The sequence below is a fragment of the Aythya ferina genome (genome assembly GCF_964211825.1).
Source record: "Aythya ferina genome assembly, chromosome: Z".
Taxonomy (NCBI): Eukaryota; Metazoa; Chordata; class Aves; order Anseriformes; family Anatidae; genus Aythya; species Aythya ferina.
The window spans coordinates 15,332,204-15,343,910 of NC_140299.1; the positions used below are offsets into that span (position 1 = coordinate 15,332,204).

At 38.4% G+C, this 11,707-nt stretch overlaps 2 protein-coding genes across 2 annotated transcripts in view; one reads left to right on the forward strand and one right to left on the reverse strand.

Moving 5' to 3' along the window:
* CCDC152 (coiled-coil domain containing 152) overlaps positions 1–1,912 on the forward strand; it is a 19,519-nt gene extending 17,607 nt beyond the window's left edge. The window contains exons 9-10 of the mRNA XM_084505407.1: positions 308–394; positions 917–1,912. Of these exons, the coding sequence (XP_084361533.1) occupies positions 308–394; positions 917–1,039 (210 nt within the window). The 3' untranslated portion in view covers positions 1,040–1,912. The remainder of the gene's footprint in view (positions 1–307; positions 395–916) is intronic.
* On the reverse strand, positions 1,134–11,133 carry SELENOP (selenoprotein P). The gene is made up of 5 exons (XM_084505406.1): positions 10,977–11,133; positions 8,639–8,842; positions 6,536–6,748; positions 4,648–4,765; positions 1,134–2,913 (listed from the first exon to the last, which is right to left on the reverse strand). The coding sequence occupies exons 2-5, from the start codon at positions 8,827–8,829 to the stop codon at positions 2,317–2,319; spliced, it is 1,119 nt and encodes a 372-aa protein (XP_084361532.1). The 5' UTR covers positions 8,830–8,842; positions 10,977–11,133; the 3' UTR covers positions 1,134–2,316.
* Positions 11,134–11,707: the final 574 nt, after the last annotated feature.

Below are 11,707 nucleotides of genomic sequence, written 5' to 3' on the forward strand. Positions count from 1 at the left end.
ACATGTATTTCATGGCTCAAGTTTTAAGACACTGTCCTCACTGCAGAAAAATTATGTAAATACTTTAAACCTTTCACATATTTAAAAAAAAAAAAAAAAAAAAAAAAAAAAAGCAAGGTGTGAAAGTGTTTGGGCTGAGTTATCCTTGGAACATGAGGGAAGGGGGATGGTTTCAGAATTTTTTAGCATCCGTTCATTTTCTCCTCCTGCATATATATACATATATATATATATATCCTTGTATTAACATGCTTTTTTTTCCCCTTTTGCTGGGTTGTTAATGTTTATAATGTCCTGATTCTTTCAGTTCAATGCTAAATTGGCAAGAGTCCAGAATAAAACAACAAAGTCATTTTCAGATGCTTCTGTCTTGCCACAAAGTATCTATCGAAGGGTATGTGCTTTAATAGCCTCTAATCTGCATATTCAAACAGTCGTTCTCTGGGGTGTTACTGTGTTCTGTTTGTTCCACAATACATCTTTATTTGGGAAAAAAAGAGTTCCATGTCTTACAGGGCCCATCTTCACTCTCTCCAACACATCTCTCCCACCTCTAGACAACTAATTTCATGTCTTTTGCGCTGATGTTGGTATAGATAGAGTTTACCTTAATACCTTTGACATGAACAACAACAAAAGCCTACACGTGAAGTGGTTTTAATACAGAATTTTTAACTTTGGAACTTAAGGTAGTAATGACATCAATAACTGATACAAATTATATATGCATTATTGTCTTTGTAGGCTGGGAATTTTGTGATGTCACAGAAACAGGATTTTGGGGAAGTCATCTTTGTAATGTTGTGATAAGAAATACTGAGAAAGATATTCTAGTATTTTGTATTAGCAATAGCATATTGCAGGTAATAATCCCACCTGATGTTTATGAACAAAGACTTTTCTTGCATTTTTGCAGAAGTTGCAGCATCTCCAGGAGGAGAAAAACAAGGAAATTGAAATTCTCCGAAACACCATAAGAGACTTAGAGCAACGTCTTAATAAAGGCCAGGACTTGCACTTCAAACGGAGGCGGTTTTGAATAAATAGCATGAGGCACTTCAGTAGTACAAATGATGAGAAAATGATTTCAAACCAAAAAAGTAAAGTGAAAGTAAAAACAACACATGAAGAAATACTGAATACTTTTTATTGAAAATTCTCTTTCCATATATTCCAAAAGTAGGCATTCAGTTTATATCCATACTACTTTCTTGCTAATTAGCATTCACCATAAAAAGATTCAGGTTTCGTAGGAGTAAGAGTTTTCCTATTAAATCATCATTAGTTATGGTGTATGCTTTCAAAGCAGCTTTCCTTTCTTCATCCAGGAATCCTTTACACAACTGTATCTGTAATTCAACTTGGTTAATCAAAATTAGAGAAAGCTAAGCTACAAACAGAGAAATTACACAAATGTCAGTGGTATATTACCTTGCTAATCAATACAGATTTAACAAATTCAGTACTGTCATAAACAAAGATAAACATTAAACCAAGACTGAGTTTGTTCTGTCCCTTTCTGTTAAAAATATTGATTCCACACAAAGAATTGTTAACACTTCTCACTTCAGACATGACCTTATTAATCATTCAGTGGGATTTTACAAACTGTAGTAGAATGCATCGGTGGATCCTGATACTGCACCTAACCCACAAACGTAAAGCATACATGTGATTTTGTGATTTTAAAATAATTCAGTTGTTGCTCGTATCTTACACTTGAGATAAAAAGTTATTTTGGCACACTGTTTAGAAATAAGCTTTTCTTGTACATAATTTGTATCCCCAGGTCAGAAAAAGCTTTTGAGTATATTCTATCTTAATTAAAAAAAAAAAAAAAAAGGAAAAAAAAAAGATTAAAGTGTCTGTTTTGCTTTTCTTCTATTCTTGATTGCAAAACATCAGACAGGAACCCCTAGGTCATAGTTTATGTTCCTGTCCTCACAAATGCAAGCAGAATGTTAGAAGAGAAACAAGGAAGACAAATTAATCGAGAATGCCGACACCTCCCACATGCAACTGAAAAACAAACTCTGGGTTAATTAAATTCCTTTATATTAATGAATTTTTTGTTGATGGAGTTTGACAGGTATTATGTAATTCCAAGAGCACTGCTCTTTGCAAAACCTTAACTCTACACTCCTGTCACCTGTCGTGGTCTAATTTTCATTTGGGAGTAATGGAAATACTTCTCTATTAATCTATTATTTTTTTCCACTGCTGCAATTAAATAAATTTAGGCAATAGGACTTCCTTGCATTTTTAAGGTGCTTAGTTTGTTTTTCATGCTCAGTTTCCTGCCCTTTCCTGTCACTGTCAGGTGTCGCTAGTTTCACTTGCTCCTGCTGCTGGTGACTCTCAGGCAGCAGTGAGCAGACGTCACTGTCAGGATTCAGTGATGTCCTCTGCTAACAGCTGGCCGTGTCACCTGCAAGAATTTGGAAGTGCTCCGCGACACTGTCAAGTGACAGAATTTCCTAGCTCTTCAAACAAAAGGTGTCGACAATGACAACATCAGCTACTAGATGTTGAGTCTGACGATGCTGTCTGCCAATTTCAGGTTAACTGGTTTTTACAGCTGGTTTTCCCTTTTTTTCATAGTTTTGTATCTTGTCTAAGAATTTCCACACCTTCTCCTGGAGGAACAATTTCTACCTGTTCATGGCTACCTGTCTGATCATGTATGTTATGGTCAAAAACTCTGTGACGCCGACCGCTGTGAGGGTGATGTCTTTGAGTTTCAGAAGGAGCCTGATGGTTCTGATTTTTGGAATGGCGGTGGTGGTGGTGTCTGTGCCTGTGCAGTTGGTGGTTGTGATTTGAGTGTTGACCACTTGGTTTGGGCTCTACCTCTGCTAGCTTTTCATCTGCTTTTTTCGTGATGTTTTCGCATGTTGCATCAGTATCAGGTTCCTGCAAAACATAAGTTTAAACAAAGCATTGTATTTAATTAAACTACTTGTAAATATTAATCATATAAGTATTTTTGCAGTACTTAGAACCCAACCAATGAGATATTTTAAACTGCTGTTTATAAGTAGTTTTGAAAAACTCATGGAGTAATGTAAGGGGTGAGCTACCATCTATATTTCCTTGCAGAAAAGAACAATGCATTTAACATTCCAGCTTCCAACAAAATCAAGAAAATACAAAGACTATCCAAAAAAGTTCTCTCTGTAACCTCTGGAGGTGGGTGGGGAGGGGAAATCCAAACATGTTGGCTTCAAGAGCAGAGTCTACCACACCCTCCGTGATGCAATTACAAAAGAAAAACTGGAAAGAAACATCTGCCTCCAAGATTTGTTGGAGGCACAAAAATCCCCCGTATCACCCACATCCCTAGCTTAACTGCCACTGTGGTTCTGTGGTTGGACACCTCAGGCACAGGTAAGCACGCCAGTGGAGCAGCTATGAAAACCAATCTCATACCACTGAGAGTGGGGTTGTGAAAGATGTTTCCATAAAAATAGATAAACCAGTCAGCAATATATGTCCAGTTGCTGAACATGAAAGCTTTCTTTAAATAAGAACATTGCAGCTGGCAAAGTTGTTCAAAATGGTTTCTCCATCTGAAGATTAAAGCACATTCATGTGTCACTGCTGCCTGGTTGGCTGTAACTCAGTGTAATAGGGCAGGGAAGATTTTCTGTCACATACTTTTTGTGTCCTATTTCAATTCCCAAATTGTTGTGTTTATCAGACTGCATGATTCCAACTGTGATTATTTGTGTAAGCACTAGGGGCTGAACGTGAGCCAGGCACAAAGGTGCTGTGTGCCTTCTGAACACCATATGTGGTGTTTAGCATTTTAAAACTTTCAATTGTCCCCCCTAAGGCTAACCAAGAGGGATAAAAAAAAAAAAAGAAAAAAAAAATATGTGAATGTATCAAAAAAAACCTTGTTTTACAACACTGAAAGCTGGACAGGCCTCTTAACATTAAATTTTAGAAAATATGGTTTACATAATTGCTAATAAAAATATTCCCACATCCAACCTGCCTGAGGCCTACATTCAGCTGGAAAGCTGTATGATAGAAACCAAAACAATGATTCTTGTCCAACGTTCATGACTATGTATGCACGTTTCTTGGTAATCCTTGAAGTATTTCTGATCCCTAGTTACATGTAAAACAAAGCTACCCTTTTTCTTTCATAATAGTAATAATTGTCACATTGTATTACCAGTTTTTAAAATTAACTATTGTATACTGCATACATTTACTTCTATACAATATATTATTGTATGTTGTATACATTCAAATATAAACTAAAAGGAATAGTAACTTACACCAGCTCAGATTTGGCTGTCATGTTTCCCCCCAAAATACTATTTAATTACCTACCTGTCCCCAAAAATAGTATCTAAATGCTCACTAGCTCCAGAAACAGGATTACCACACAAAGTTGTATTTAGATTTCTGAAAATGATTTGCATTTAGGTCAAGGGCAGGAATTTAAATAATCAGTCTATTCTAAATTACATCTAATTCATTTTCAAAAATATGTAAATGTTCTCTGTTAGACCCACGAAATATCTAGATTCAAAATGATGTCTTTTGGGATTAATCACACTGAAAAAAAAAATGTAAGTACTGCTCAAATCCAGTTTCCTTTCTTAGTATATGAAGAATTAAACTAGAAAATACCGTGTAAGAGCAGTTTCCACACTTGTTTTCACAGTACGCAATCTTAATAGCTTCTTCTACGTAGTTGAAAGACAGGAAGGAATAGGGAAGACCCAGGTGGTACACTAGGCGGCCGCATCTAAGAAGAGAAAGAACTTCATGGTTACGTATGCAGAAACATACACAAATAAAATTAAATATTTTTTTTTAACATACCTTATTTTATTCATGTCAGTCCACCCACAATGTACAGACCAACAGAGAGCAATTTCCTCCAAGAAACTTACAGTAAAAACCAGCATCTGCCTTACAAATACCTGTCTGCTCAGCCGCATCAGTTGTAGTGTGAAGCCTGATTTCTGACTGACATAACAACTCCACGGGCAGAAAACTCGGCTTCAGCTGCACCCAGGTTACCAAAGGTACACGTTAGCAAGACCTGTTTTACTAACGAGGAGGCCTGTTTGCATACTGGTACAGATCACCACAAGGTTATTGTGTACAAAGAACCACAGAATATCAGAGTTGGCAGGGACCCACACATCTCATCAAGTCCCACTCCTGGCTCCATACAGGACCACCCAAAAAACAAACCAAATGTCTGAGAGTGTTGTCCAAACACTCCTTGAACTCCAGCAGCTCAGTGCTCTGATCACTGTCCTGGGGAGCCTGTCCCAGTGCCCGACCACCCTCTGGGTGCAGAACCTTTCCCTAATGCAACTTAACGTTTTGTTTGTTTGTTTGTTTGTTTTTTATGGGAATGAGCATTGTGATCTATCTCCATTAGTGATCTGGTGTGCATGAGGGAATTTTTACAGTGCGTGTTTGCCCCATGTCTGTACTGTAATGTTCTGGTATGTCCTTGACCAGCTGGAATAAATGTGCAAGCTGTACACAAGGGCACCTTCTTATGCGCCCCACCTGCAATGTCAACAGCAGTTCCTCCAGCCTGAGCTCCCTACATGTTTGCAGTACACATCTAGGACGACAGATTGGCAGGACAAAAATTCCTAGAACCAAAATGGATCACAGACAAACTATTGCCAAATCAATTAGAAGTGCCAGTGTAGGTGTATCCTACATGTTGACAGTACAGAATTGTTCAACCTTTAAACGTGGGCCAGGTATCAGCTTTGGGGACCCTCCACGGATGACATTCTGTTTGTCTGTCATACAACATCAACCTTCCATACTGGGGTTTATTTGCTCCCTAATTTGCATTTGATGCCTAATTTCATCATGTTACCCAAGAACAAGAAGGACCAAAAAAAAGGTGAAATAACTTTCTATTTCCCTAACAAACTTCATTATGCTTCAGTATGAACTGAGAATGTTCTTTACACTAGCATAATAGTAACTGAGATGGACATCTTAACTGCAGGACTTTTCAAATAATTTCCATCACTTCAAAACTGGAAAATCAGGACTTCAATTAAATAATTATTACTAGTTCTGCCAAAAGATACATGTCCCTGTGACGCCTTCAGCAACTTCAGTCACAATGTTTTTGTGAGAAGTCAGGTAGCTCAAGTAGCTTTTCTGGCTTGATTCTAGTTTCAAATATATGGATGTAATGAAGTTGTCAGAGAATAAAAACAGCTTAACATCAGAATCATCAAATTCTGCACTCAACTATATTAATCTAAAATTAATAGTGATTAATTTTATGCAATTAATTATGAAGAATAATTATGAAGAAGAATGTACTTATCCCAAACTCACTTAGGCAAAAGCAGACTTTTCTTTCATAGCTTCCTTTTCCCAGCAAAAGTTCAAGTGCTTTACTCAGTGCAACTTAGATTATAACATTTTTGTTAGGAGATTATTTTAATGAATTAATATAGAGATTTACAAAGCATTAATCTAAATATGTGCAAATATTTTCCTGTTTTTCCTTTTAAACACAGACCTGTCATAGATGAGAAAATCATCTTTGTTTCCATTTAAGGTGGTCCACACATCAGCTTGATGTTCATCTTGTTGGTAGACAGCAATATACTCTGAAACACTTTCTTTCAGTAGGTGAAATTTCTTCTGGGAATAAGCTCCTTGATGGTTGACAACCACATACGAGATATTGACAAGTCCTTCATTCTCTAGCTTCACTCGCAGGTCCTCCAGTCTAGAGGAGAATGTGAAGAAGCAAGACCATAAATCAATTGTATTGGGTTTTTCTGTTTGGTTGGTTGTTTTATTTATTTATTTGTTTGTTTGTTTTGTTTTGTTTTATTTTGCTTTGCAATGCAAAAAGATTATTCTCAAATGTATGCATGCTTCCAGACATAAGTTATTTGCCACATCAACAAAAGTTAATGTCCTCCATGTTCCTTGCATTACAGCAAATGTTTTTTCCTCTGAGCTTTAATGGCAACAATCGAACATCATTAAAACATCCCTGCTATTTGCCACAGCTATCCACTATGTCTTTGGACTTAATGATCCTGAAGGTCTTTTCCAATCTAAATGACAGTATGACTCTATGCTATCACCAAGCCAGACTCTATAAGAGCTTAGAAAGCTAAGAAAGGCGACATCTGTTTTCAGATGAATTCAGTGATATTTTTATTGCAGCTCTTTCACACTCTTCATGGTCTAACAAAGATAGCTTACGAGATGTCTGTATTCAAACGCTGAGCTTTGGGTCACATAGGTGGTTAAAGAATGCACAAAGTGAATATATCAGGAAGATGAAAAATCAAGAAAGCAAACCTTTATAATAAAATAGGTTTGTACAGCAGCCAGATGTGATAGTCAGAAAAGGGATGTTACAATAACAGGATTGAAAAAATGGCTCTATAGAGTGTGTTTAAAGCCTGTCTGGCAGGAATCAGTCTTCCTCTTTTTCTGTTCCATCACAAACCCCTTCTGCCTTGCTACCTAGTACAGAAAGCTGCTTTCTTGCTGTACAGTGTTTTTGTTCATTCGATCAGGATCACTCCATATATATATATAAAACATTTTAATTTTTTCATTTCCAGGAGGTACTCTAGAACTTGAAAGAATACAGCTTTTCTAAAATGCATGGAATCAAGTCCAGCTACCTTGAAAGCCAACCACAAAGCTCATTTTTGACTTCGATGGAGGTAGAAATTTCTCAGTTTAAAAATCCAGCTCTTGAAAAATTTGCAAAGACTATCATAATATGAACTTAAGCAGCCTATAGGGGAAAACGCATATGTTATTACAGTGATCAAAATCAAGCCGTGAAACCAGAAGTATGAATTTTTAAGCCAAACTGATTTCACAACCACTAAATGAATCCAAGACAAGGGTTCTATGTAATTCCTGTTTGGGTCAACTTAAAGTTATTTCCTTGCTCCTGTTACTGTCATGCTACCTAGTTATTTCTACTGAGGTAGGTTCAAGAAACCAGCACACACCAACATCTCAGGACTTGTATGAAAATATAACAGATTCCCTTAAATGCTTCATCATTTTTTGCAAGGCCAGTTCTTACTGTATCTTCTGGATTTTTCTTTTTTATGTTTTATTTTTTGTATCTAGAACCTCTGAACAGAGGCTGTGAAAGAACATTAAAAACGTGCATTTTGATTTGCCATTCCCCCTACAGATTTTACATAAAAAATGAGTGATAACTGGACTGTTTCAGATGTTCTAGCCAAGTCAGAGAATTATGTTTCTTGGCTTCAGCATCCTACTATATTAATTATCTGCTCCTAGCTGAAGCATCTCTCTTGAGGAACTGTTTCTATTGGCTTTCTGTGTGTTTTGGGTTTCACTGATGTCAAATTGATCTGATCTGATGCTGTAAATACCATCTGGAGAACACGATCTGTTAGTCAGGATGACGCTAAGAGCTGAAGAATCTTTGCCACCGGTGCAGAGCGCTCCTACACCAGGGCACACACACCAGCTGGGATTGCCGGGGCTTCTGAGGAAGCTAGTGTTCACTGAGTGCATCTGTAGTTGGGCACATGCATTATCCTCAGATGGCTTTAAAAAATCTACCACTCATGTTTTAACAAAAGATGGGAAAGAGATTTACGCTCACCTGGAAGCCTGCAGCAGGCACAGGTATCAGCTAGCCTGGAGGAGAGCCACCACCGTCACCGAGCCCCTAGAGTTCAGCATCGGGTTCTCCCCCCCGACCCGCCATTCAGGGGGCTCCTGGCAGTTCTGGGTCTCTGTCCCTCCTCCTGGGAGGAGACAGAGAACCAGAACTAGCCCCAGCCCTGCCCACATGGCTGGGCTTTATCTGAAAAGAGAGAAAATAAACAAAATGAGATCAATGCCTAAACGAAGTTCAGACACTGAAATTCCCACAACAGAACACAGCAGGATACTCATTGCATTCAGTTTAGTTAAAATAAATAAATAAATAAAGTAAAAGGGCATAAAATTGAACTACTGTTGACTCCTTAATCATATTTCTTTTGTTTTGCAATTGAGTTCTCCTATATTAAGTATTTTTTTAAGTAATTAAGTAAGTAATTTTTTGTTGTTGTTGAAAAATTGTTCAGAATAACTGCAATTTATTTTAATGCTACTGAACAGCCTCATTTCCTGTTTTTTGAAATCAGTGGTGCTGAGCCAGTTTACACCAGTAAAAATCCAGACCAGTTTACTCCAGATTTGGGTGTGAATCCAACCTACTCAACAGCAAGTCCACTGACTTAAAAGAAATTGCACCACCAGAGTATTTTGATACATAGCAAGCATTACAGTTCCTGGCAGGAAAAAAGGAAAAGGAAAAGGAAAAAAAGGAAAAGGAAAAGGAAAAGGAAAAGGAAAAGGAAAAGGAAAAGGAAAAGGAAAAGGAAAAGGAAAAGGAAAAGGAAAAGGAAAAGGAAAAGGAAAAGGAAAAGGAAAAGGAAAAGGAAAAGGAAAAGGAAAAAAGGAAAAGGAAAAGGAAAAAAGGAAAAGGAAAAGGAAAAGGAAAAGGAAAAGGAAAAGGAAAAGGAAAAGGAAAAGGAAAAGGAAAAGGAAAAGGAAAAGGAAAAGGAAAAGGAAAAGGAAAAGGAAAAGGAAAAGGAAAAGGAAAGGGAAAGCAAAGAAAAGCAAAGAAGAAAAGCAAAGCAAAGCAAAGCAAAGCAAAGCAAAGCAAAGCAAAGCAAAGCAAAGCAAAGCAAAGCAAAGCAAAGCAAAGAAAAGAAAAGAAAAGAAAAGAAAAGAAAAGAAAAGAAAAGAAAAGAAAAGAAAAGAAAAGAAAAGAAAAGAAAAGAAAAAAGAAAAGCAAAGAAGAAAAGCAAAGAAAAGCAAAGAAGAGCAAAGAAAAGCAAAGAAAAGAGAAGAGAAGAGGAAAAGAAAAGAGAAGAGAAGAGAAGAGAAGAGAAGAGAAGAGAAGAGAAGAGAAGAGAAGAGAAGAGAAGAGAAGAGAAGAGAAGAGAAGAGAAGAGAAGAGAAGAGAAGAGAAGAGAAGAAAAGAAAAGAAAAGAAAAGAAAAGAAAAGAAAAGAAAAGAAAAGAAAAGAAAAGAAAAGAAAAGAAAAGAAAAGAAAAGAAAAGAAAAGAAAAGAAAAGAAAAGAAAAAAGACAAAGTTTTTTAAAAGTCAGCTTGTAGCATTTGGATCCCGTTGAAAAATCTCTAAAGGATACAGGAATAGAAACAATTTTGCAAAAGCAGGAAATGAAAACTCAAGTTTCAGATTTGCCCTATCTTACAAAAACTCCTGCCCACACTACGTCCATTTAATGTTTATGAGAATCAAAACATACAAGAAATTCTGTAGTTATCCTTCTATTCCAATAACATAATAATTTGGGGTTAATGTGTGCAGAAAAGTCCCAAATAAAGTTTTAAAACTGCTCCCAAACACATCCGAGGCTGTGGAATATTGTGATTCCAGCACTCACATCAGAGTTTGATAGTAAATACAGGATGTTTTGGACACAGTAAATTCTGATAAAGGGTAGGCTTTTCACCAATCTTGTCATATTCAGAAATAAATAAATAACACCAAACTTTTAATTACTGATCTTTTCAAACAAGAGCCAGCTGCTGCAGTGCCAGCATCATGTTGAGAAATCCCGCTGTCCCCACATTCCCTGCCTGCAGTTGTACCAAAATCGTTTTGGGGTACAGCACTTTGAGGATGAGATACTGGCCCAAGAAGCATCAGCAGAGCCAGCTGTTTCATCTTCCCACACATCTGGGACACTGTCCACCTTGACAGGGCTCTGCTAGGAGAGCGCGAAGCTCCTGGGGCATCTGGCGATGCTGCTCTGCCTCTGCAGCCTCCAGACAGGAGCTGCGCTCCCACTTAACACTTTCCTTCACTTTTCTTTTTCCAATGGAAATTTCCACAGCCGGCCTTTTCAGCCGGGGAAACAAGCGGACACCCTGCCAAATCTGAAGTCCCGGCACTCTAGTCGAAGCGAAAACAGACTTACCCCTTCCTCCCCACTCGCCTTGGCAGCGCCGCTCCGCTGCGCCGCGGAGGAAAGCGTGGTGGGGAGCAGGGCTGCAGTATTTATACTGCTCTTGTTTATCTCGCTGTGCAGACACAGTTCAAAGTTCAGGGAGCTCACTCTGAGCGACCTTGCAAGCGAAGCAAACCCCTCCAGCAAAAGTGGCCAAAATATTTCTGGGTTAACTAGTTGCGAACAGAAGCGTTTTGTCAGGCAGAATGGCAAGGAGTGCCAGGCGCGAGGGCTGAATTTCGGGTCGTGCCAAGCACCGGTCACCCCAGAGCTGGAGGCAGTGGTACAGCCAGAAGGGAGGGGTGGGCCAACGAGTCCTTATTTTGTGAACACAGCCAGAGGGGGAAGGTACTTCTCCATTCACAAAAATGCTGAGCTAGCAGGTTTTTGCACTTATGCTTTATCTCGTGGTTGCTTAGAGGGTGGTGTGCCAAGGCTGAGCGCCTGTGCGCTGCAGAGCTCCTCTGGCACAGCTGCTCTGGGTTACGTCAGCTGGCACTAAAACTTGGGGAGAATCTGCCCGTTCGTCAGCTTATGCCAGAGGTTAAAGTCCAGATCTCCAGACATTTAAAGCAATGTAGATGCACGAAAGCCATGAAGCTCTATGTGGTGGCAGCCACATCTCTGCTAGGTTTGCTTTCCGCATTGTCATCACTGAGGTGCCTGAGGACATTTGTGTGAAGATGTTTTCCCTTCCCCAG